This window comes from Chiloscyllium plagiosum, unplaced genomic scaffold (assembly GCF_037043375.1).
Source record: "Chiloscyllium plagiosum isolate Xiang-an unplaced genomic scaffold, Cpla_swu_hap1 HiC_scaffold_25, whole genome shotgun sequence".
Classification (NCBI taxonomy): Eukaryota; Metazoa; Chordata; class Chondrichthyes; order Orectolobiformes; family Hemiscylliidae; genus Chiloscyllium; species Chiloscyllium plagiosum.
The window spans coordinates 3,462,648-3,489,599 of record NW_028270163.1 but is presented as its reverse complement, the minus strand read 5'-3'; the positions used below and the strand labels follow the sequence as shown (position 1 = coordinate 3,489,599).

General features: G+C 46.1%; 1 protein-coding gene across 6 annotated transcripts in view; it reads right to left on the bottom strand.

Annotated features, from left to right (window-relative positions):
- Window positions 1–26,952, bottom strand: part of LOC122561967 (protein HID1) — a 129,065-nt gene that overhangs the window by 26,119 nt on the left and 75,994 nt on the right. For 3 of the 6 annotated variants that reach the window (XM_088000407.1, XM_088000406.1, XM_088000404.1), the window contains 6 exons: window positions 21,400–21,551; window positions 12,789–12,867; window positions 6,987–7,151; window positions 6,382–6,609; window positions 5,202–5,341; window positions 4,017–4,055 (listed from right to left, as the gene is read on the bottom strand). In XM_088000407.1, coding sequence (XP_087856533.1) covers window positions 4,017–4,055; window positions 5,202–5,341; window positions 6,382–6,609; window positions 6,987–7,151; window positions 12,789–12,867; window positions 21,400–21,551 — 803 coding nt within the window. Of the gene's footprint in view, window positions 1–3,361; window positions 3,525–4,016; window positions 4,056–5,201; window positions 5,342–6,381; window positions 6,610–6,986; window positions 7,152–12,788; window positions 12,868–21,399; window positions 21,552–26,952 lie in introns of those variants that run through there. The other 3 variants (XM_088000408.1, XM_088000405.1, XM_088000409.1) reach the window with 2 other exon arrangements.

The window sequence follows — 26,952 nt, the reverse complement described above, 5'->3', positions numbered from 1 at the left end:
TATATTAACATAAAGGTTCCTGTCCTTTCCAGACAGCAAGAAAATGCACATTCATTGTGCCTGCTTTAACTCATTAAGGCAATGTCTTGGCCAATCAGAGTCAGCCTGCCCAGTTGAAATTTAAACAAAGCTTTGTAGTGAACTGTCAATCATTATTTAACTGACCCCATTTTTCCATTAGAATGCCTCTACCAATCAGAGTACACTTGTCAACTAACCAGTATTATACAGAGGTTATTTTCCAAGAACTGGCCGGACGAGTGCAAGGTGAGAAAGCTTTGACTAAATGTGTCGTTTTCCAGCAATACTCAAGATTAGAAGGCATTGTTGATGGGGTGAGACAAAGTTGGGAGGAGGCCAATACAGAGCAGTAACTCCAGCAGAGACCAGCTGGGTTTTGTGCTGTAAGTAATTTGTAACACTTTGTCATTCAACCCAGAAAACAGTGTGCTGGAATCTATTTAGATTGAGTTGTAAGGAAGCACAAAGACCCTTTGCTAACATAGGTCCAGTAGTTGGGATGTAAGTCATCCTCACTCACAGCACACAGACAGTTAAAGCTGCAAGTCAGAGACTTGTCCCACTGGTTTGGCCCTCACTGTGGGTCAGAAACGTAGAAGAAAGTCACACAAAAAAGCAGGTAACTTTCACCTGGACCTGTCACACAGTCAAGAGAAAAAGAAAATATTTACAGGCCTGTCACCATTTGTGCATGTAACTGGCATAGGGTGTGTTTGTTTCTCTGCATGAAATGGAAGCTGTGGCAACATTCACAGCACTGAGCATTGGCACGAGCACGTGTTAAAGACTCAATATTAAGGAGTGAATACTCAGACTTTTCCTTATCACTGGATGTGGACATTATTGACGAGGTCACCATTTATTGCCATCTCTAAATCCCTTGAGCTGTCTTGCTGAACTGCTTTTGTCCATGCACTGTAGGTAGGTCCACAATGTCCTTAGGTAGGGAGCTCCTAAATTTTATGGAGGAAAGATCACTGATGAAGCAGCTGTAGGAGGTTGGACCTGGGACACTCTCCTGAGGAACTGTGTGGCAATACAGGAGGGAATGAATGTTTCAGATGGTGGAGGTGGTGCCAATCAAGTGGGCTGCTTTTCTCTTGATGGTATCAAGCTTAGATCTGCAGACATCCAGGCAAGTTGGTAATATTCTATCACACTTCTGACCTGAGCCTTATAAATGGTGGACAAGCATTGGGGAGTCATGAGGTCAGCTACCTGCTGTAGTATTCCTAACCTCTGACCTGCTCTTATAGCCACATTGCTTACATGGCTGTTCCAGGGCAGTTTCTAGTCAATGGTAACCCGCAGAATGTTGTTAACGGGGAATTCAATGATGGTAGTGTCATTGAATGTCAAGAAGTTATGGATAGATTTTCACATGTTAGAGATGGTCATTGCCTCGCACTTGCGTGGCAAGAGTATTCTCTATTTATCAGAGCAAGCTTCAATTTGTCCATGATCTGTTTTGTGTGTGCAGATTGTTTCAGTATCTGAGCAATCACAAATGGTGCTGTACGTTGCACAATTGTCAACAAACATCTCCACCTCTGCCCTTCTAATGGAGAGAAGGACATTGATGAAGCTACTAAAGATGGATGGGTCTAGGTCACTACTTGAGGAACTCCTGCAGAGTAGGGCTCAGTAGTCAGCTCTACTGCCTCACAGCTCTAGGGACTCAGGTTCAATTCTGGCCTCAGGTGACTGTCTGTGTGGAGTTTGCACATTCTCCCCGTGTCTGCTTGGGTTTCCTCCAGGTGCTCCGGTTTCCTCCCACAATCCAAAGATGTGCAGTTTAGGTGAGTTGGCCATGCTAAATTGTCCATAGTGTTCAGGGATGTGTAGGTTAGATGCATTAGTCTGGGGTAAACGTAGAGTAATAAGGTAGGGGAATGAGTCTAAGGGAGTTACTCTTTGGAGGAACTTGTTGGGCCAAATGGCCTGTTTCCACACTGTGGGGATTCTATGATGCTCTAAAGTCCTGAAGCTGAAGATAACTAACCTCCATTAACCACATCCATTCTTTCTTTGGAGAGGACTCCAACCGGTGTAGAATTTCCCATAACATTCCATTGACTCGAGTTTCACTGAGGGTTTTGGTCCTACACTAGAGCAATCATAACCTTGATGTTAAAGGCAGCCATTCTCACCACACTTCTGGAATTCATCTCTTTACAAATATAGTGTCAGTGAGCAGGGCAGTGTTAAGTAGGTGTTGCTCATGACATTATCGATAACCACTTCCATTACTATGGTAATCATTGAAATTAGACCGATGGGACTGTAAGTGTCCAGAGGGAATTTGTCCTGCTTTTAGTAGGCAGGACGTACCTGGGCAAATTTCCACATTGCTGGGTAGATTTCACTAAAACAACTTGTCTAAAGGAACAGCTGATTGTGCAACACAGATCCTCAGCACGTCAGCTGGAACGTTGTTGTGGCCAAATGCAGAATCCAGACTAACATAGTACAGTACTGAGGAACTGCTGCCTTACCAGAGGCGCTGTCTTTTAGAAGAAACATTAAACCTTCTTACTTTCTGGTCAATATACCGTAAATGGTTTCACTGCACTACTTCAGAACCAAGCAGGGAGGTTAACAGCGATGTCCTGGTCAATAATGATGCCTCAATCACATCACCAAATCAGATTATCTGATCATTATCAGATCGAGAACTTGTGGCAGCTTGCTGTGAACAAACTGGCTATCACATTCCAACATTTCAACAGTGACCACAGGTCAAACATAATTCACTGGTTGTAAAGTGCTTTGGGGTGCCCTTAAGGTGGGAAGGGTGCGATGTAAATACAAGCTCTTTCATTTATCCCTCATCTCTTTCCCCTCCAACACAGCAGTAGATCAGAAAGAAGAGAGGGAGTGATACTCGGGGTTAAAAAGCATGCACTAGCTGTCTAGATTCAAGCTGTGTAATGGGAATATACAAGATAAAACATTGGTGTCGCTGTAAAATATGATGCAGAGATAATGAGGGACTGTATTTCATAGCTCAGAGTTCCCACCGAATAGATTGAGAGTATTTGAAGAGTGAGAGAGAGTTCTGACCAGACCATTCTGTCCCGCAAACAGACTCTTACCATTCAAGAAATCCCTTAGGGGCCCTCCTGCAGCTCCAACCCAGGATCCAAGCTGGTAAACCCATGCCTAGCCAAGAGGCCACTTGTCATAAGCCCACAGGCTATTCAATATCGGCAGGAATCACAGCTGTTCCCAATTCCACTTCATTTTTTCTTTAATCAGTGTCTACCAGCTACACAACACATAAGGCAGACTGATACAGCTCTTCATTAGCTGTTAGATCTCATGGGATTCAGGGAGAGCTTGCCAATCCGATGCTAACTTGACTTGATGGCAAGAGGCAGAGGGTGGTGGTGGAGGGTTGTTTTTCAGACTGGAGATCTGTGACCAGAGGGGTTTCATAGGGTTCTCGGGACTTGGACTCAAAACCCATCATGGCAGATGGTGACATCTGAATTCAATAGGATCTGAAATTAAAAATTAGCATAATGGAAAACACAGACCTACTGTTGTTTTACTGCTGTAAAAACCCATTTGGCCTTCAGGGAAGGAAATCTGCCAGCCTTACTTGGTCTGGCCTATATATGACTTCAAACCCACAGTAATGTGGACTATTAACAGCCCTCCAAAATAGCACAGTTCAAGGACACTTAAATATGGATAATAAATGCCATAAAAAAAGTGACAAATACCAGTGATATCTACATCTCATACAAGAATGAAAAAAACATATTAATTGAAGTTAAATCCCCCGTGGAGGAGTCTGGAGTTTCAAGTCAGACTATGGAGCAGAAATCCAGGCCTCGGAATGCTTGATCCAGTGGTGTAACCACCACACTCAATATCTACCTGCACTTTAGCCACTGAATGAGGGGAGTAAGTACAACATCAGCAAACTAAAATCCTATGGAGGGAATGGTGTGGAGAAACTAATCTATGGAGACATAATCACATCTTACCCAGACAGTTCTGCAGGTAGTGGCAGCAAGAGCATCCACCTAGCAGTAGAAGGAGAACAGATTATTTTATAATTGGATCTCTCCACAACATACATTATAGAATGCAAGACAAACAGACCTTTCCAACACTCTGACCATTTTCAATCTCTCTCTCTTTCCCCATCCCTTTTCTGGAACAACTGATTCAGAGGATGATTTCAGAGACTTAATTCCTTTTCTCCACCATGTTTCACACCTTAAAGGACTGTTTTTTAAGTTGATGTTTAGATGAGGTATAAACACTATTACTGCATCAGGGACACTAAGTTTTAGCAGAACCTAAAACAATATAGTCATCTATTAAGAGGAAAATGGTAATATTGCAGGAAGCAGAACCTCATGAAAAAAAAGTGAAAAATTCTTCATAATCTCAAGTTGTTCCCTGGGATCTCATGAGTGAAATCCAAAGGCTAAAGGAAGAAAATTACTAAAGCTGCTAAACCTGCAGGTCACTTTATTTTTAAAAAATCTTTCATGGGATGTGGGTGCCACTGTCACTTTGCTGTCCATTCGTAATGGCCCTTGAGCTGAGTGGCTTGTTCAGCCATTTCAGACAGCAGCTAATGGTCACATTGCAGTGGTCTAGGGTTATCTAGGCCAGACCATTAAATAGCAGGTTTCCCTTCCTAAAGGGGCATTACTGAACGAGATAGGTTTTGTAAAACCTGTCACCGTTACCAAGATGAGCATTATATTCCAAATTTAGCTGATGGATTTCAATTCCATCAGCTGCTGTGTTTGCATTTGAACACATGTCCCTGTAGCATTAGCCAAGGCCTCTGGATGACCAGTCTAGTGAGATTACCACAATGCCACCGTCTCCCTGATATACTGGATGTACCCTCTGAAATCACTGTGTGAGCTAAAGGAGGAGGCCCACCATCATGGTACCAGGGAAGGTTGGCATGGATGGAGAAATGCTGCCTCTGCCACTTACACTCACGTTCTGACTATTAATTAATCAATTAAAGCAGGTCCAATTCCTTCCAGTGTCCAGCACAATTCTCCTGACTCTCAAACTGAATAATCCTGTTCATCAAGATGATAAAGAGGCCTCTATCACAAGGCACACAGGTTTCAATGGAATTCAGCTCCTCCAACAGAGATGGAGAAGGACGTTGTTGGCTGTTGATGTGACTCACTTACCGCACTTGAAGCCTCAGTGTCACTGGCTAACGGTGCTGGACAGTTCTCAGCCGGGCTGGCAGGCTGAGCCTGGCTTTGATCCACACGGCTCAGTGTTCCATCTTCTGACACCTGCGATTTCTCCGTCAGCTTATCTATTCCTGCACAGATAGAGACAAGAGGCAGGTTCAGTTATCGCTAAAACATCAACCCCAGGAGAAAAGGACACTGACCATCAGGAGACATGGGGTTAAACACTGACCGGCCGGAGAGAGGGGACCGCACCCGGGGCAGGGTCAGGGACCGCACCCGGGACAGCGATCAGGGACCGCACCCGGGACAGCGATCAGACTGTACCTGGGACAGTGATCAGGGACCGCACCTGGGACAGTGATCAGAGACCGCACCTGGGACAGCGATCAGGGACCGCACCTGGGACAGCGATCAGACTGTACCCGGGACAGCGATCAGGGACCGCACCCGGGACAGCGATCAGGGACCGCACTCGGGACAGCGATCAGACCGCACCCGGGACAGCGATCAGGGACCGCACCCGGGACAGCGATCAGGGACCGCACCCGGGACAGCGATCAGGGACCGCACCCGGGACAGCGATCAGGGACCGCACCCGGGACAGCGATCAGGGACCGCACCCGGGACAGCGATCAGGGACCGCACCCGGGACAGCGATCAGGGACCGCACCCGGGACAGCGATCAGGGACCGCACCCGGGACAGCGATCAGGGACCGCACCCGGGACAGCGATCAGGGACCGCACCCGGGACAGCGATCAGGGACCGCACCTGGGACAGAGATCAGGGACCGCACCTGGGACAGCGATCAGGGACCGCACCCGGGACAGCGATCAGGGACCGCACCCGGGACAGCGATCAGGGACCGCACCCGGGACAGCGATCAGGGACCGCACCCGGGACAGCGATCAGGGACCGCACCCGGGACAGCGATCAGGGACCGCACCCGGGACAGCGATCAGGGACCGCACCTGGGACAGAGATCAGGGACCGCACCCGGGACAGCGATCAGGGACCGCACCTGGGACAGAGATCAGGGACCGCACCTGGGACAGAGATCAGGGACCGCACCTGGGACAGCGATCAGGGACCGCACCCGGGACAGAGATCAGGGACCGCACCTGGGACAGCGATCAGGGACCGCACCCGGGACAGCGATCAGACTGTACCTGGAGTTGCAATGAGACTGGTTTTCAACGTGCCAGGCTCTGCTGGAGCAGCAGGCCGGGATCCTTCCATGGACACTCCTTCCTGTGAATTGGTCCGTGAGATCGGCTCAGTTGATTTCTTCTTCTTCTGCAGGGCTTTCTGGATGGCAGCAGGGTCTGTCGGGAGATTGGCCAATTGGTGGAACACATTGCGTTTCCGAATGATGGCATACACCAAGTTTGAATTCCCTGGAAAGAGAACAAGTGATCAGCACGGGGTTAGATCCAGAGCAAAACTCCATTACACTTTTAAACTGGAAGTAAAGTTCTCTGAACATTGTACCCAAACACCCACAAATCAGGAACTGCACATGGTTAGATACAGAGTAATATTCCCCCCATACTGCCCCCATCAAACACTCCCATGATATATACATTCCAGAGATAGGTACAGAGTAAAGCTCCCTTTGTACTGGGCCAAGAATACACTTCAACTCAAACCTGACAATATCTCTCCCATTACTCCGGTGTATCTTTAACCTGCCATAAATTAATGGAGATTCCATCACCACGAGATTAACTTACAACTTGTACATAGTAGGAGTCAATGCCCAGGTGATCCTTACCATCAAACTGGTACTGGATGATATTATTGAAGACCTCAAGGAGGAAGAAGACTAGATGATGGTTCTGAGATGCTGTGAACAGGAACCATGTTGTTGAGAAGGCTTCTAGTAGATGCAGTAACTTGTTTGCAGCAACCATTGACAAGCTCTTCAGATAGGGAGAGACTACAATTACAAACAGAAAATGCTGAGTGAATTGATGCAACTCATTCCAAGCCAGCCACTAACAGCCGTTTGATATAACTGTGTGACTCGTGAAGCTAATTCAGACAGCAGTTCAGAGGGCAGTTAAGTGCCAACGTTATTTGTTGTTGGTCTAAAGCCATATATATTCCAAGGGAGAGCATCCTGTGAACAGTAGATGACACACAGATAGTTGGAGGAGGTGGTGTTGAGGAAGCAGGGAGGCTGCAGAAGGACTTGGACAGGCTAGGAGAGTGGGCAGATGGAATACAATGTGGGAATGCGAGAGATTATCCACCTTGGTTGGACAAATAGAGGCACGGACTGTTTTCTAAAATGGGGAAAAGGTTCAGAATCTGAAGCACAAGGGGATTTGAAATTCCTAGTTCAGGATTCCTGCAGATTCAGCTGGTAGTTAGCAAGTCAGTACAATGGTAGCATCCATTTCAAGAATAAAAGAGCAGCGATGCTGAGGTTGTATACTACGTGATCAGACCGAATTTGGAATATTGTGAGCAATTCGGGACCCAGTATCTCAGGAAGGATGTGCTTGTGTTGGAGGTAGTCCACAGGAGGTTTACAAGAGTAATCCCGGGGTGGAAGGGGCTTGCCATATGGGGAATGAGTTGAGGTCTGGGCTTGTGCTCAATGGAGTTTAGAAGGATGAAGGGGGTCTCACTAAATCTTACAGAATATGGAGAGGCCTGGATAGAGTGGGTATGGAGACACTGATCTGAGAACACAGCCTCAGAGTGAAGAAGTGACCCTTTCAAACTGACAGGAGGAAGAATTTCCTCAGCCAGGGGGTGGTCAATAGATAGGTTCTTGATCAGGAAGGGGATAAAGGATTACAGAAGGCAGGAGAATGGAGTTGAGGAATACCTCAGCTATTACTTAACGCTGGAGCAGATTTGATGGGCTAATTGGCCTAAATTCTGCTCCTACATTTTATGGTGTCACTGCCATCTCTATCTGACAGCAGAAAGAAAGCTGATGATATTCTCAAGTGATTGGAAGCAGCTTCCCGGATGTAAAATGCTGCAAAACATCTGACAAATATTAGAGAGTTCATTTTGTTGTAAAGTTGATCTCTGTTGGTGCAGTCTTAACCCCCCCCACCATTCACACTGATGGTGCAGCCCCACCCCCCTCCAGGGTGGGCTGCCATCCCTCCACAGGATACAGGGGTTTTATCCGCTCGAGTTTGACACCACTGCCACTTATTGTGCAGCCTCACTCATCCCCTTGGTTACTGCTATCACCCTTCATAGAGGTTCGACAATAGATTAATGGAAAACAAAATTATTAAATTGGACACTCAGCAGTGGACATGAAATGTAAGCAATTCAGTGAGAAGGTCCTTTGCTGAATTGGGTGGGTGATCGAGAAGGTACAGGGTCAACCGTGTCATGGAATAATCGTTTAAAATAAGCAATAGTGAACAAGCCATTTCCCTCCACAACAGTGAAGAGAAGGGCAGAGCAGACAATGTCAAACTGGGTGCAAACTCACTATCAGAGCTGAAAATGTGTTGCTGGAAAAGCGCAGCAGGTCAGGCGAACTCACTATCACCCAACTTACATAATCACAGAGTGCGGACTGACCCAACCCAACAGTCCCCTGCCTCACCATACATGCCTCCTCATAATCCCACCAAACAAAACAGGCCAAAGCAAAGATTATCAGCAATCAAGTTAACTTTAGGAATTTAGTCCTGCAGTTGCAGATGTCATTTATTTTAATCCTGGTAATTACTTTCGCCCTCTCAAACAGAACAAACAAAACAGGAGCGGTCTCCGTGGCGATGGACAAAGTGCAATGATCCGCAGATAAATGCACCATCCACAAAGTCCAGGTTCAATATCCAACCTTAACTCAGAAAGGGCAGTCACCGAGGAGCTGCAAGAGGCCTCAATTCCCCTCGATAGTGAAGGACAAGACCAAAACACAGCTTTCATTGAGTCAATGCCACACCCACATGGACACCAGCCTCGATGGAAGCTGAGGAGAGCTGGCCAAGGTGGGTGTGAAGCTCCTGATGTGGATCAGCCTGCTGTCACCCTGTGTTTAGGCTTGCACAATGACATTGGACAGGCAGGGAAATGGGTTTATTCTGGAGGTGGTGAGGGGGTTGTTGCAGAAAACATTCAAACCAACTCCACCCAGTTTGGGCTAAGTGGCCCAACTCCACCCAGACTTCCCCAGTCCCCAACCACATTCAACTCACACAGTGCAGGGTATAAATGATTCACAACAAAGGGCAGGAATAAGGGGGAGGCCGGGTGAGTGGCATGGGCTGTGATCTCAGGTTTGAAAGCCATCAGGGGCAGAAGACTGCAGTTTGTGGGAATTCTGAGTGACACTAGGAAGGGCAACAATAAGTCTTCATTTCAACAGAGTGAGCACAGGTAAATTGCGACGTCATGTGAACTATACTGTGAGAAAGTATTGGTTGGGAATAGATACATTCAGAAGAGTCAATGTAGTGATACTGATTACTGGTCATTAAATTACTTCTTTGAATTGATGCTGACTGAGAATAGCAGTATTGTGGAGCACGTGCAGGCTTTATGCTGGTTTCACTGTTCACTTTATGTTGGGAATTAAGGATTTTCCAGCACATCCTCATTTCCAGCTGAATGTGACTCCACAAGCTACACCATGTTCACTCAGCACCACCTAGTGGGCAGTCTGTGAATCTGTATGACATTCCAACTTCACTGATTCATAAAATCCACCCTTCAATTTATGAGCTGAGCTGAAACACAGAGGTGTGTGCTGGAAATGTGTCTTCCCCGTTCTATCAATTCACTTCAGCGCAGAGGACAATGCTCAGGCAGCACTGACCCTCGTGTCCCAGTTTCCAAGACACCGCGCTGCCAGTGAATTGCCCTTCTAACTACAGAATACATTAGGAACATTTTGGTCATAAAGAATAAAAAAAAAGTATATTATCTAAACACTGAGAGACTGCCAAGCTACAACAGACCCTTCAGTCCAAACTTGTCCATGCTGACCCAATCTAGTCCCACCTGCCAGCACCCGGCCCATAACCCTCCAAACCCTTCCTATTCATATACCCATTCAAATGCCTCTTAAATGTTGCAATTGTACCAGCCTCCACCACATCCTCTGGCAGCTCATTCCATACACGTACCACCCTCTGCGTGAAAAGGTTGCCCCTTAGGTCTCTTTATATCTTTCCCCTCTCACCCTAAACCTATGCCCTCTAGTTATGGACTCCCCGACTCCAGGGAAAAAGCTTTGTCTATTTATCCTATCCATGCTCCTCATGAATTTGTAAACCTCTATGATGTCACCCCTCAGCCTCCAATGCTCCAGAGAAAACAGCCCTAACCTATTCAGCCTCTCCCTGTAGCTCAAAACCTCCAACCCTGGCAACATCCTTGTAAATCGTTTCTGAACACTTTCAAGTTTCACAACATCCTCCCTATAGGCGAGAGACCAGAATTGCACATAATATTCCAACCAATGTCCTGTACAGCCGCAACATGACCTCCCAACTCCTGTACTCAATACTCTGACCAATAAAGGAAAGCATACCAAACGCCGCCTTCACTATCCTATCTACCTGCGACTCCACTTTCAAGGAGCTATGAACCTGCACTCCAGAGTCTCTTTGTTCAGCAACACTCCCTAGGACCTTACCATTAAGTGTATAAGTCCTGCTAAGATTTGCTTTCCCAAAATGCAGCACCTCGCATTTATCTGAATTAAACTCCATCTGCCACTTCTCAGCCTACTGGCCCATCTGGTCCATATTTCCTGTGCTCACATCCAAATCAATTATATAAATGACAAAACACAATGGACCCAGCACTGATCCTTGTGGCACATCGCTGGTCAAGGCCCCCAGTCTGAAAAGTAAACCTCCACCACCACCCTCTGTCTTCTACCTTTGAGCCAGTTCTGTATCCAAATGGCTAGCTCTCCCTGTATTCCGTGAGATCTAAGCTTGCTAATCAGTCTCCCATGAGGAACCTTGCCGAGTGCCTTAATGAAGTCTATATAGATCACATGTACCACTCCTCCTGCATTAATCCTCTTTGTTACTTCTCCAAAAAATTCAATCAAGTTATTGAAACATGATTTCCCATGCACAAAGCCATGTTGACTATCCCTAATCAGTCCTGCAGAAGGATCTGGGAATCCTACTACATGGATCACAAAAGGCTAGTATGCAGGTAAAGCAAGTAATTAGGAAAGCCAATAGAATATTATCATTTATTGTACAAGGAATTAAAACCAAAAATAGAGAGATTATGCTTCCATTTTGCAGAGCACTGGTGACACAACATCTGGGAGTACTGTGCACAGCATTTGTCTCCTTAAAGAACTGGAAGCAGTTCAGAGCAGGTCTACTGGATTAATGCTGGGAATGGGTACCTTCGCCTCTGAGGAAGCTAGGATAAGCTGAGCCTGTGTTCACTGGTGTTTATAGGATTAAGGGGGGATTTTATTGAAACATATAGGATTCTGAATGGTCTTGACAATGGATGTGGAAGGGATGCTTGTTTGTATAGAGGAACCTGGGGTCACTATTTAAAAATAAGAGCTGAAGTAAAAAAAAAACACCCCTCAAGAGGTTTGAGAGTTGTTGGAAAGGCTCCCCGAAAAGGCAAAGAAAGCAGAGTCTTTGTATAGTTTTAAGGCAGAAGTGGATATATTCTTGTAAACCAATGGGATAGAAGGTTATTCAGCGGAGGTGGATTTGAGCTTACTTTAAGATCCCCTAGGCTCTTATTGAATGGTAGAGCAAACTCAGGAGGCTAAATGGAATACTCCTGCCCCTAAAGCCTACTTCGATAGGTTTGATTTCTCTCCAGATAAAGTCTTCGATCAATAAGACAACAAATCATAAAGGAGGGAATAAAGTTCATCAGGTTAGAAGAATATATCCTGATGGGAGGAGAAAGAGTTTGCATTTACATCGCACTTCTCATGCCCACTGTGGTCTGAAAGCACATTGCAAATGACAAGGTACTTTCAAAGTATAATCATTGTTGCAATGCTGGAAAAAGCCAGCAGCCAAATAGGTGACATCAGAATCCCAGAAGCATTTATCTGATAGTGACTGATAATCATTTATTTTGGTCCTGCTTGAGGTAAATATGGGTCAAGACACTGAGTATAACGCCCTACCCTTCTCCCAAACAGGCTCTTCCATGTTCACATGGGAGGGCAGACTGTTTAATGTTTCTCCCAACCTCTGATGGTGCAGCACTCTCTCAGTCCTGTGCTAGGAGTGCCTCTGGAGTGGGAATTGAACTCAGAACCTGGAGTGCTGCCCACTGAGCCCCAGCTGGTTAGATAGCAAATATCTGTAAGTAGGGCTCACATTACATTGAGGAGAAAGTGAGGACTGCAGATGCTGGAGATCAGAGCTGAAAATGTGTTGCTGGAAAAGCGCAGCAGGTCAGGTAGCATCCAGGGAACAGGAGAATCGACGTTTAAGGGCTTATGTCCGAAACGTCGATTCTCCTGTTCCTTGGATGCTGCCTGACCTGCTGCGCTTTTCCAGCAACACATTTTCAGCTCACATTACATTGGGTGACCCAACCAGCAAACTGGAATGCAAGGAGCTTTATGCAGACATACCGTTGACAACGATCGTAAGCAAACAGTCGAACAGTGGCTGGAGTCGCTGGTGCCCACTGGTAATAATCTTGTGAAACACCTGTCACAAAGGAAAGATCAGTCAAGCGGACTCTGATAGAAACTGCCCCTGCCCATTCCCTCTTACATCATCATTGCCCGTGACATGAAACCCCCCCTTAAAGGTAAAATCTTCACCGTGGAAGTCGGGAACCTGCAAATTCTCAAGCTCCTCTGATTCCACATCACGTCTCTCTGCTCCTCCCCTTCTCCCAGTGTTCCGCTGATCATCAGAAACGATTCGCTGTTATTCTCCTGCACTCACTGAGCCCACTCAAACCCCACCCTTTCCAACTCTGACCTCATCACTCTTATGAACGTCAATCTTTTCCTTCCTTTCTGAACTAACTTTCTGCTACATTAACTTTCTGCTATATGGGGGAAATGCAGATAAGACCAGAAGAGAATTAGGATAGAAGACAGCTGCAAAGAGTACATAAGTATAGAACAGCGGGGCTGAATGGCCTGTTACTGTTGGTTCAATGTAATATATTTAATTATTTCAAAGGAAATTATTTCATTGATATAGCACCTTTATTGGCCTCTCAGGGCATCCAAAAGCATTTGCAGCTCATGCAACTCCTGGGGAGTGTAGTCACTGATGGAATGTAGAACACTCAGCACCAATTTACACACAGCAAGATCCCACAAAATCCAATAAGATAAATGACCAGATAATCTGATGCTTTTGAGTTTAGTTTGAGGGAGTAATGTTGGCCAGGACACCAGGAAACATTATGAGAAATAGTGTTCGTGTTTATGTCACGGAATCACTTCCAACACCGAACAGACAGACGGAAGTTTAAAGTTTTTGAATAATGGAAAAGTCTGTGGCACTGCCAGTATTAACTGGAATTTCACCAAGTGGACCCAATGGGCAGGAGAGGCAAAAGGAAGGGCATGGCAGCACTATACAATAAGGGCAGAGACAGAACACAAACTCACTGAGACTCCTTACTTAGCCCCTTCCAAAACCACTACCATCTGAGATGGTAGGGAGATTGCCAGGGCAATTCATATAGTTCCATTTTACATCAAGGGTGGTAGTGACAAACCAGGGAATTACAGATGACTGAATCTCACATCAATGCTAGGAAAACTATTGGAAAACATTCTGAGAGAACTGATCTCCATCTGAAGAGGCAAGGTTTGATCAGGGAGGCAGCATTGCTTCATCAGAGGGAATTCATACCCTAACATATTTCACTGAACTTTTCGAGGTGACCAAATGTTTCGATGACAATTTTGATCCAACATTGTCTCCTGAGACTGAGCTAGAGGATGGCAAGGGAAGGCTGATGGTGTCACTGGAGCCCAGCACGCTGTCGTGAACCAGAGGAATTAATGCTGGGCCCCTTATTGCTCATGATATATATAAACAGTGTAGAAGAACATGGCAGGAGGGCGGGTATGGTTGATAAGTTTGCAGATCATATACAGGCTTGCCAGGTGGATGACAATGAGGAAGATGGTTTATTAGATAGACTGGACAGATCATAGATTGGTAAGCTTAACATCTGTAGTAGGTGAGTTACCTGAGAAGGTTCTGAGAGATAAGATATACATGTATTTGGAAAGACAGGATTTGATCAGGAGTAGTCAGCATGGCTTTGTGTGTGGGAGATCATGCCTCCCAAATTTATTAGAGCCTCTTCGATGAAGTGACCAGGAAGGTTGACGAGGGCAGGGTGGTAGACATAGTCGATATGGATTTCAGTAAGGCCTTTGATAAGGTTCTCGATGGCAGGCTGTTCTGGAAGGTTAGATTGCATGGAATCCAGGGGGAGCTGGCAAATTGGATACACAATTGGCTTGATGGAAGGAAGCAGAGGGTAATAGTGGAAGGATGCTGTCAGACTGGAGATCTGTGACTAGTGGAGTGCCTCAAGGCTTGGTGCTGGGCCCACTGCAGTTTGTTATCTATATCAATGATTTGGATGAGAATGTATAAGGTATGATTAGCAGATGACACTAAAATGGGTGGTATCATGGACAGTGAGGAAGTTTATCAGAAGTTGCAGCAGGACCTTGATCAGCTGGGGAAATGGGCTGAGAAATGGCAAATAGTGTTTAATATAGATAAGGGTGAGGGCTTGCATTTTGGAAAGTCAAATCAAGGTAGGAGTTTCATGGTGAATGGTGGGGCCTGAAGGAGTGTAGTGGAACAGAGAGACCTTGGAGTTCAGGTGCACAGTTCTCTGAAAGTGGAGTCAGAGGTAGACAGGGCAGTGAAGATGGTTTTTGGCACCACTGGCCTTCATCAGTCAGGGTATTGAGGATAGAAGTTGGGAAGTTATGTTGCAGTTATACAGGACGTTGGTGAGGCTGCACTTGGAGTTTTGGTCGCCTAGCTATAGGAAGTATGTTACTAAACTGAAATGAGTGCAGAAGAAATTTACCAGAATATTGCCAGGACTTAGCGGTCTGAGTTATAGGGAGAGGTTGGACATGCTAGGACTTTTTCTTTAGAGCATAGGAGACTGACAGGATATGTTATAGAAGTGTATAAGATCATGAGGGGCATGGATAGGGTGAATACACTCAGTCTTTTTCCCCATGGTTGGGGAATCAAGGACTACAGGGCATCAGTTTAAGGTTATAGGGGAAACAACAGGGAACTTGAGGGGTACAGAGGGTGGTACACATATGGAATGAGCTGCCAGCGGAAATGGTTGAGGCAGGTACATTAACAACATTTAAAAGGCATTTGGACAAATACATGGATAGGAAAAGATCAGAAGGATATGGGCCAAGTGCAGGACATTTTGGCCTGTCTCCGTGCTGTCGGACTCTATGTCTCTATCAGTGGCAGATGGAAATGAACCTTGAAAGGTGAGAGGTGATGCACTTGGAAGAAACAAGAAGAAAAGGGAATCCTCAATGAATGACAGGACATCAGGAAACTTAGAAAAACTGGGGAATCTTGGGGTGCTTATTCATGGATTTATGAATGTGGCATGACAGGCTAACAGGGGTTTGAGGAGGCATACAGGACACTTGACTTCATCAGTCGTAGCATGGATTACAAGAGTGGGGAGGTTATGTTATATAGGGTTTGGTTTGGTCCCAGCTGAAGTAATGTGTGCAGTTCTGGTCTCCGCACTAGAAGGAAGGATGTGATTACACTGAAGGGGTGAAAAGGAGATTTACCAGGAGATTGCCTGAGATGGAGCACTTTAGCAATAAAGAAAGGTTGAATAAGCTCAGATTGTCTTCTTTAGGCTGAGCGGGGACCTGATTGAGGTATTTAAGATTATGAGGGGCAAGGATAGGATAGATAGGAAGCAACTGTTCCCCTTATTCGAAGGATCACCTGAAGTCAAGTAAAAGGCAGGATGTTTAGAGGGGATTTGAGGAAAATATTTTTCATCCAGAGGGTCGTAGGTATACACCACCAGGGAAGGTAGTTAAGGTAGGTAATCTCACAACGTTTAAAAAGTTCTTAGATGAGCGCTTGAAATGTCACAACATTTGGGTTATGGGCCAAGCACTGGAAAGTGGGAATTGTGTAGAATTAGACCAACTTCTTGTCAGTGCAGACTCAATGGGCTGAAGGGCCTCTTCTCTACTATAGAATGTTATAAGAACACCATCCCCTGCAAGTTCCCCTCAAAGTCATTCACCATCCTGACTTGGAAATATATCTCCATTTCTTCAGTGTCACTGGGTCAAAATCCTGGAACTCCCTCCATCGGAATATTGTGGATATATTTACATCCAAGAATGCTGTTTGCTATCTGTATCAATGATTTGGATGAGAATGCAGCTCACCATCACCTATTCCAGGGCAATTAGGGACAAACAATAAATGCCCAGCCAGCAAACCCGCTCCTACAAATGTATAGGCAAAAGCAGAGGGTATCCAGTAGCTAGGGGACTAGGACAGAGAGATAGCATGGACCTAGTACAGAAATTAGTAATAAGGACCACAAAAGCAGTCAACCTCAGACTGCTCTTGGTTCCATGCATTAGTGATGATGGATATAGAGCAATGAAACAACAAAACAGACAGGCTGTGCAGGAGAGACAGCGTCATATTATTGCAATATTCGGACCCATTCTGAGAAAATGGGAGCTGTATAACTGGAGGAGATACACGTCACCAGGGCCATACTGTGGTGGGGATGTTTGCTCGGGCCATTGTTGTTGCTGTTGGAGGGCAGGGGTTGCTTGAATTAGTTTGGAAGGACAATGAAAACCTTCATGTAAATTTGGAGGGAAGGGGAGCAAAGCTGAAATGGAAGACAGGAAATTAGGAGTGTGACATTAAAGCCAACATTGAAACGTAGCTTAAACGAAGGCTGCAAGGACAGCTCAGACTTCCTGATTACAGGTTTTTCAGACAGATACTTCAGAAATAAGAATGGAGGGAGTTACAATATTGGTTAAAGGAACAATTACAGCTGTAAGCAGGGATGTTATGATAGTTGGGCAAGTCAACCTTATTAATGGAAACAAATATAAAATCAGTGCAAAAGGAATCTAGAGGGCAGATTCTTAATTCAGGAGGCCGTACAGGTTGGGCCCCTATTCTCTTGAAGAAAAAAGGCTGTGCGGAAACCTAACTGAATTCTTCAAAATGATAAAGTGAGTTTGAGAAAATGTTTCCCTGTGTGGGAAACGCTATATCTAAGGACAATTACAATAAGAGAGAGACCAAGAAATCAAACAAGGAATCCTGAAGATATCAGCAGGGCTGTCAGAAACCGGGGAGAGAGAAACAGAGTTAATATAGAGTCTGGTGTGACTTTACCTCAGGGAGAGGTTCACAGATGCTGCCAAACCTGGTAGATACTACAGCATCTACAGGATCTTGCTTTCAATTTTAGGGAATTGAGAAGAAATTTCTTTAGCCAGAGTGCAGTGACAACGTGAAAGTTGTTACCACAGAGAGTGGTTAAATGAATGATATTGACAGACTCAATGGGAAACCGTACAAGGATTTTTTTTAGATTAGATTCCCTACAGTGTGGAAACAGGCCCTTCGGCCCAACAAGTCCACACCGAACCCGCCAAAGCGCAACTCATTCCCCAACATTTACCCCTTCACCTAACACTATGGGCAATTTAGCATGGCCAATTCACCTGACCTGCACATTTTTGGACTGTGGGAGGAAACTGGAGCACCCGGAGGAAACCCATGCAGACACAGGGAGAATGTGCAAACTCCACACAGACAGTCGCCTGAGGCGGGAATTGAACCCGAGTCTCTGGCGCTGTGAGGCAGCAGTGCTAACCACAGAGGGAGAAGAGAATAGAGGAAGAAAGATGGAAGAGACTGGAGTGCAGTATTAATGCCAGCACAGACTGGTTGGGCCAAATAGCCTGTTTCTATCTATGTCAATACAAATACACAAATCTTTTCAGTCAGTACATATTGGTGCTGAAAGTCAACTGATTATATTTAAGAAAGTGGGTGAAGGGACTTCCATGAAGATATTGGCTGGTGTTACAGGGAGAAGGCAAACTGGCTAGTAGCCAGGAGCATTGACCATCTTTAAATACAAGGCTACATATCTGCTGAGAGTGCACCATGAACTGTGTTAATTAGTTGATCACGATATATTTTCTATTATTTCAACTCTTATTTCCGAAGTTACATTGAGTCGATGTTGATTTAGTTTGTTTGGTGGAGCGAAAATCTGAAAGTGTGAAATCTTGTTGCACAATTCTTTCCATCCGTGAAATTATTCTCTTTTTGAAAAATAAGTTATGTTCTCTGAGGGGAATCACAACACCAAGTAAATCACAGATCAACCAAACTTCCGGGGTGGGAAAGCTATTGGGAAAAAGATTGAGAGGACAGAATCACTGGTAATTCAGAAAGGGCATGGATTAACCAAAGATAGCCAGTCTGATAAGGCAAGGTTGTTTCTGACTATGCCCCCGAACCTTTTTTTAAAGGAGGTAATAAGGGGAGTCAATGAGGGTAGTCAGGTGTAATCTCCAGAGACTTTTCACAATGTACCTGACATGGCAAACTGGTCAGAAAATTAAACTCCAAGAAACCAAAATGGAAAATTGCAGCCAAAATCGGCTCAATGGCAAGAAGCAAAAACATAATAGTTAATGGGTGTTTCTGTGACTCAAAGACTGTTTCAATAGCATTCTGAAGGGCAAATTACTCATGTAATCCTGAACATCAGGGTTCTAAGTTAAATGTAGAAGGGATGTTTAAGAAGTTTGCAGGTGATCAGCCATGATCAGATTGAATGGTGATGCAGGCTCGAAGGGCAGAATGGCCTACTCCTGCACCTATTGTCTATTGTGATATGAAAATTGGTTATGTGATTGATAGTGAGGAAGAAAGATGATGGATGGTTGACAGACATAAATGCATTGGTCAAAGAGACAGAATAATTGCAGAATGAAATTCATTTTGAAGTGTTAAGGCATCCACTTATGAAGAGAAAACAGGACAAGGGAATCCGTGGTAAACGCTCAGATGTGTGAAGAAACGGAGGGACCTTGGAGTGAATATCCACAAACCGGTCAAGGTAACAGATCGTGGGACATAGTTTCCTTTAAATGTTTAGGCATTGAAAGTAAGAGCAGAGGAGTAAGAACAGAAACAGATAAAACATCAGTTAGCCGACAGCTAGATTACTACAGCCCGTTCTGGTCACCGCATTACAAGGTAAATGTGACCATATTAGAGTGAGTACAGACGGGATTTTCCCAGAGTGGAAATAGTTTCCTCCCACAGTCCAAAAATGTGCAGGTTAGTTGAATTGGCCATGCTAAACTGCCCGCAGTGTAAGGTGAAGGGGTAAATGTAGAGGAATGGGTCTGGGTGGGTTGCGCTTCGACAAGTCGGTGTGGACTTGTTGGGCCGAAGGGCCTGTTTCCACCCTGTAAGTAATCTAATCTAATCTAATCTAATCTAATCTAAATCAGTTACTAGGGGACTTAAATTTAAGGAGAAAAGGAATGAGGTTAAAGAGATGTGAGAGGCAAGGGTTTTTCTTGTATATAGAAGTGCTTGGCAAACACTGCCAAAGGAGCTAGTGGAGGCAGATACCATAGCTGCTTTAACAGGATCCTGCACAGATAATATGGATATGCAGAAAACATGAGTTTACAGACAACATAGAGACAAAAAGATTTTAATTTAGGCAGACATTTTGGTGGGCCGAAGGGCCTGTTCCTGTGCTGTATTATCCTTTGTTTTTTTTTTCATTTGTGAGATTATTGCCAGGGCTGGAGAATGATGGTTACCAGGAAAGATGGGATAGATTCAGGATGCTCGCTTTGGTCCAAACGAGGCTGAGGAAAGCTTTAACAAAAGTGTAAAAGAAAAATAGGTACAGGCAAGGATAGGGTAAATAGCCCAGGTCTTTGTCAGAGGGTAGGGGAGCCCTAAACTAGAGGGCATAGGCTTAAGGTGAGAGGGGAACGACATAAAAGAGACCTAAGGGGTAACTTTTTCACACAGAGGGTGGTACAGGTATGGAATGAGCTGCCAAGGAAAGTGGTGGAGGCTGGTACAATTATAGCACTTAAAAGGCAACTGGATGGGTATATGAATAGGATGGGTTTGGGGGTATGGGCCAAATGCTGGAAAATGGGACCAGATTAATTTAGGATTTCAAGTCAGCATGGATGCGTTGGACTGAAGGGTCAGTTTGCTCTAAGAGTGGAGGGGACAGCGATTGAAGGTAATTGGTGGGTGATTAAAGAGGGGTTGTGGAGAAACTGGGAGCCTGAAAGGATGGCAGAGGCAGAAATTCCAATCCCGCTTAAAAATATAATCTAACATGGCCTTGAAATGCTGTAACCTACAGGAGTATGGAGCAAGCATGGGCAAGTGGGATTAGGCTGGATGGCCTTTCCATGGTTAGCACAGACAAAGGTTTCGGTGAGCTGCTCCTGGTCTGACCTGTCTCTGATATGGCGTGCCTTGGCCAACGGTTACATTTTGGCTCATGTCACAAAGAGAGATCATTCGGGATTTGAGAGATGTTGCTGTGCATAGTTTGTTTACTTTGCTGCATTACAACAGTAACCTCCATTTCAAAGATACTCCGTTGACAGGAAAACAATTTGGGATATCTGAGACTTGTGAAATGTGCTAGAGAAACGGTGGCTCAGTGGTTAGCACTGCTGCCTCACAGTGCCTGGGACCCGGGTTCAATTTCAGCCTCGGGTGACTGTCTGTGTGGAGTTTGCACATTCTCCCCGTGTCTGCATGGGTTTCCTCGGAGTGCTCCAGGTCCCTCCCACAATCCAAAGATGTGCAGTTTAGGTGAATTGGCCATGCTAAAATTGCCCACAGCGATGTGTAGGTTAGGTGCATTAATTAGGGGTAAATGTAGAGTAGTAGGGGAATGGGTCTGGGTGGGATGGTCTTCTGAGGATCGGTGTGGACTTGTAGGGCCAAATGGCTTGTTTCCACACTGTAGGGATTCTATGAAATATGTTCCTTCTTTTCCATTTGCAAATTTTTTAAACAGGATTCAGATTCTCAAACTACCTGTGTAAGATTTAACCTCACGTTCTCTGGATTACTAATGCAGTACCATAACCACTCTATCATCACACTGAGCAAGCTTACAATGATAAGGAGATCAGCATGGGTTCCAGTGAACACTGGGATGTCCATAGGCACACGGACCGAGTACGGCTTGTTCAGTCGGACACCAAAGTTGCGCTCTCCACTGAGAAGCAGGAGGATGAAGACCCCAATGTGCATCAATCCCACCCGAGCTGCAAGACAAAAGGAAAAGCAACGGTCACATTTCTGTCTTTTCGTGTGTTCACCAGCTTTTCTGACAAAGAATGTAGCAAACTCTCCAGTTTTTCCAGAGCTGCCCTCCCAGCGCTTCTTCCATGTGGCAGCAAAGGCATGTTCTAGCTGCTGGCCAGACACTACTCCTCCACTGGCTGCTCTAGCACCTGATCCCTCTTGTTCCACTTGTCCCACACTGCGTTCTCTGGCTCTTACTCTGCTTCATCAGTCTCACATCGTAGTTATCAGACATTGCAGATTTAAAGTTCACTCAGTGAGGTAATGTTTAAAATAAATCTAAGCAAGTCTTGTGTCTGATTTCATAGTATTTTGTGTCAATGCTCCAGTCCAACAAGAACTGGCCAGACCTGTTCCATGATCAATATTTACTTAGCACAGAACATGATCTTCAAACGACTGCAGAATTCCTTAAGCACTGACTCACACTGACTACAGCCCATGACGGTTATACAGTAGCACCTCAACATTCGAACAACCCTGTTCACAAACAAATCGGTTTACGAACAGGATTGTACGTAAAACTTTGCTTCAACGTACGTACGAAATTCAAGGTACGAACGTAGGTTTGAACGCAAAAAGCCCGTGTGCGACCACGTGGTTTCATTGTTCTGCTTTGCTATGCGCTTGTTGAACGCAAAAGCTCTCAGGCCCCGCGTGATCTCACTCAGTTCGTCTTTGGCGCGTGCGCTGTGAACAGCGTTCGTTGCTACGTCCAAGCATTCTTACTCTATCCGAACAATGGGAAAAAATTGATTCAGTTGGCGAACTGGGTCCCGGAACAGATTAAGTTCGTAAGTTGAGGTGCTACTGTACTAATATAAAATCTACAAATCTCAAATAAAATCACAAAATGCAAGTGAGGGAGTCATCTGTGGAGAGAAAAACAGAGTTAATCTTATATCAGCTGAAAGATCCTGGCCCAGAAACATTCTGGTTCTCCACAGAGCTAATGATTTCCTACATTTTGTATTTTCATACATGTGACATGGATGTTACTTTTGGCAAATATTTGCAGCCGCCTCATCTCAACATGAGGAGCTGTAATGAGTGAAATCCTGCAGGGATCACTGCAGGAGCTTCAACTATTCCTTGTTCATATTAAATGACTTGGATGAAGAAAATGAATTTATGGGAGCTACATTTGCTGGTGATAGGTAGGTACTAAACTGTGAAGGGGGCATAAAGAGTCAGCAAAGAGATATGGAGAAGTTAAATGAATAGGTAAAAAATTGGCAAATGTAAGTGTAATCTGAGAAAATGTGAGCTTTGACAGAATGAATAGACGAACAGCATATCAGTTAAATGAGGAGAGGTGGCAGAACTCAGAGGGACCAAGGGATCTGGGAGCCCTGGTACATGAATCACAAAACTTTGTTCTGCAGATAGAGCAAGAGATTACAGGAAGTCAAATGGAATGTTAATGTTTATCGCAAGGGGAATGGAATATAAAAGTAAGGATGGTTTGCTGCGTATGTGTCAAGTATTGGTGCGGTCACATCTGGAGTGCTGTGCACAGTTTTGATTTAGAAAAGAATATAAAGGCGTGAGACGCAGTTCAGAAAAGGTTCACTCAATTGATAGCGGGGCAGGGGAGTTATGAGGAAATGAGTCGCGAGTGTGGTGTGGGAAAAGCACAGCGGGTCAGGCAGCATCCTGCTCCTCAGGAATTCCTGATGAAGGGCTTCTGCTCGAAACGTCGATTCTCCTTCTCCAGCACCACACTCTCGACCCTGATCTCAAGCATCTGCAGTCCTCACTTTCTCCTAGTTATGAGGAAATGTTAAACAAGCTGGAAGGTACTGGCTCAAAGAATGCGAGGTGACCTTATAAGACATATAAGATTGTGAATGACCAAACAAGGTGGATGCTGCAGGATCATTTTGATTAGATTAGATTCCCTACAGTGTGGAAACAGGCCCTTCGGCCCAACCAGTCCAACACCGACCCTCCAAAGAGTAACCCACCCAGACCCATTCCCCTCTGACTAATTGACCTAACACTATAGCAATTTAGCATGGCCAATCTACCTGGCCTGCACATCTTTGGACTGTGGGAGGAAACCAGAGCACCCGGAGGAAACACACGTAGACACGGGGAGAATGTGCAAATGACCAGAATTAGGGGACGGTGTTTAAAAATAACAGGTCTCCCACTTCAGAAAGAAAAAAGGATTCTTTACTCTCAGGGTGGTGAGTATTTAGAACTATACTCCACAGAGGGCTGTAAAGGCAGGACTGATGAAGACATTTAAGGTACAGGCAGATAGTTTCTCAACTAACAAAAGAGATCAGTCATTTCTGAAGAAGCAAGCTCAAGGGGCTGAATGGTCTACTCCTGCTCCAAACTTGTATGTTCATATGTGTTCCAGCTTCTGTCAAGGACAGATTGGTTTCTGGAGACAATATTGAGCTTCATAGCATGACAAGGCAATACTGCTGGGGACAGGTCTATCACTGTATAACACTGGGGTACAGTACTGGTGGGGACAGGTCTGTCACTGCATAACACTGGGGTACAGTACTGGTGGGGACAGGTCTATCACTGTATAACACTGGGGTACAGTACTGGTGGGGACAGGTCTGTCACTGCATAACACTGGGGTACAGTACTGCTGGGGGCAGGTCTGTCACTGTATAACACTGGGGTACAGTACCGGTGGGGACAGGTCTGTCACTGTATAACACTGGGGTACAGTACTGCTGGGGACAGGTCTATCACTGTATAACACTGGGGTACAGTACTGGTGGGGACAGGTCTATCACTGTATAACACTGGGGTACAGTACTGGTGGGGACAGGTCTGTCACTGCATAACACTGGGGTACAGTACTGCTGGGGGCAGGTCTGTCACTGTATAACACTGGGGTACAGTACTGGTGGGGACAGGTCTGTCACTGCATAACACTGGGGTACAGTACTGCTGGGGACAGGTCTATCACTGTATAACACTGGGGTACAGTACTGGTGGGGACAGGTCTGTCACTGCATAACACTGGGGTACAGTACTGCTATGGTGGAAAGGTCTGTCACTGTATAACACTGGGGTACAGTACCGGTGGGGACAGGTCTGTCACTGTATAACACTGGGGTACAGTACTGCTGGGGACAGGTCTATCACTGTATAACACTGGGGTACAGTACTGGTGGGGACAGGTCTGTCACTGCATAACACTGGGGTACAGTACTGCTGGGGGCAGGTCTGTCACTGTATAACACTGGGGTACAGTACTGGTGGGGACACGTCTGTCCCTGTATAACACTGGGGTACAGTACTGGTGGGGGCAGGTCTGTCGCTGCATAACACTGGGGTACAGTACTGGTGGGGACAGGTCTGTTGCTGTATAACACTGGGGTACAGTATTGGTGGGGACAGGTCTGTCACTGTATAACACTGGGGTACAGTACCGGTGGGGACAGGTCTGTCACTGTATAACACTGGGGTACAGTACCGGTGGGGACAGGTCTGTCACTGTATAACACTGGGGTACAGTACTGGTGGGGGCAGGTCTGTCGCTATATAACACTGGGGTACAGTACTGGTGGGGACAGGTCTGTCGCTGCATAACACTGGGGTACAGTACTGGTGGGGGCAGGTCTGTTGCTGTATAACACTGGAGTACAGTACTGGTGGGGACAGATCTGTCACTGCATAACACTGGGGTACAGTACTGCTGGGGGCAGGTCCGTCGCTGTATAACACTGGGGTACAGTACTGGTGGGGACAGGTCTGTTGCTGTATAACGCTGGGGTACTGTATTTGTGGGGACAGGTCTGTCACTGCATAACACTGGGGTACAGTACTGCTGGGGGCAGGTCTGTCGCTGTATAACACTGGGGTACAGTACTGGTGGGGACAGGTCTGTCACTGCATAACACTGGGGTACAGTACTGCTGGGGGCAGGTCTGTCGCTGTATAACACTGGGGTACAGTATTGGTGGGGACAGGTCTGTCACTGCATAACACTGGGGTACAGTACTGGTGGGGACAGCTCTGTCACTGCATAACACTGGGGTACAGTACTGGTGCGGACAGCTCTGTCACTGTATAAACACAGCAGGCCAGGCAGCATCCGAGGAGCAGGAGAATCAACGTTTCGGGCATAAGCCCTTCTTCAGGAATAGAAAATGAGGTCTGCAGATGCTGGAGATCAGAGATGGAAATGTGTTGCTGGAGAAGCGCAGCAGGTCAGGCAGCATCTAGGGAACAGGAGAATCGACGTTTCGGGCATTAGCCTGAAGAAGGGCTAATGCCCGAAACGTCGATTCTCCTGTTCCCTAGATGCTGCCTGACCTGCTGCGCTTCTCCAGCAACACATTTCCATCTTCTTCAGGAATAAGTCTGGTATGCCAAGCGGGCTGAGATAAAAGGTAGTGGGGAGGGAATTTGGGGGAGGGGCGCTGGGAATACGATAGGGGAAAAAGGTGAGGGTGAGGTTGATCGGCTGGAGAGGGGGTGGGGGCGGAGAGGTCAGGAAGAAGATTGCAGGTCAAGAGGGCGGTGCTGAATCCGAGGGTTGGGACTGAGATAAGGTGGGGGGAGGGGAAATGAGGAAGCTGGAGAAATCTACATTCATCCCTTGTGGTTGGAGGATTTCTAGGCGGAAGATGAGGTGCTCTTCCTCCAGGCGTCGTGTGGCCAGGGTCTGGCGATGGAGGCGGCCAAAGACCTGCATGTCATTGGCGGAGTAGGAGGGGAAGTTCAGTCACGAGGCGGTTGGGTTGGTTGGTCCGGGTGTCCCAGAGGTGTTCCCTGAAATGTTCCAAAGTAGGCGGCCTGTCTCTCCAATGTAGAGGAGACCACATCGGGTGCAACGGATACAGTAAATGATGTGTGTGGAGGTGCAGGTGAATTTGCATTGGATATAGAAGGATCCCTTGGGGCCTTGGAGGGAAGTGAGGGGGGAGGTGTGGGCGCAAGTTTTGCACTTCTTGCAGTTGCAGGCCAATGTGCCGGGAGTGGAGGTTGGGTTGGTGGGGGGTGTGGACCTGACGAGGGAGTCGCGGTTTTGGAACGCTGATAGGGGAGGGGAGGGAAATATATATCCCTGGTGGTGGGGTCTGTCTGGAGGTGGCGGAAATGACAGAGGATGATACGATGTATCTGGAGGTTGGTGGGGTGGTAGGCGAGGACCAGTGGTGTTCTGTCCTGGTGGCAATTGGACGGGCGGGGTTCAAGGACAGAGGTGCGGCAAGTGGAGGAGATGCGGTGGAGAGTGTCATCGACCATGTCGGAGGGGAAATTGCGGTCTTTGAAGAAGGAGGCCATCTGAGTTGTTCGGTAGTGGAAACAGACAGACTCCCACAGCTACCTAGATTACACCTCCTCCCACCCTGCCCCCTGTAAAAACGCCATCCCATA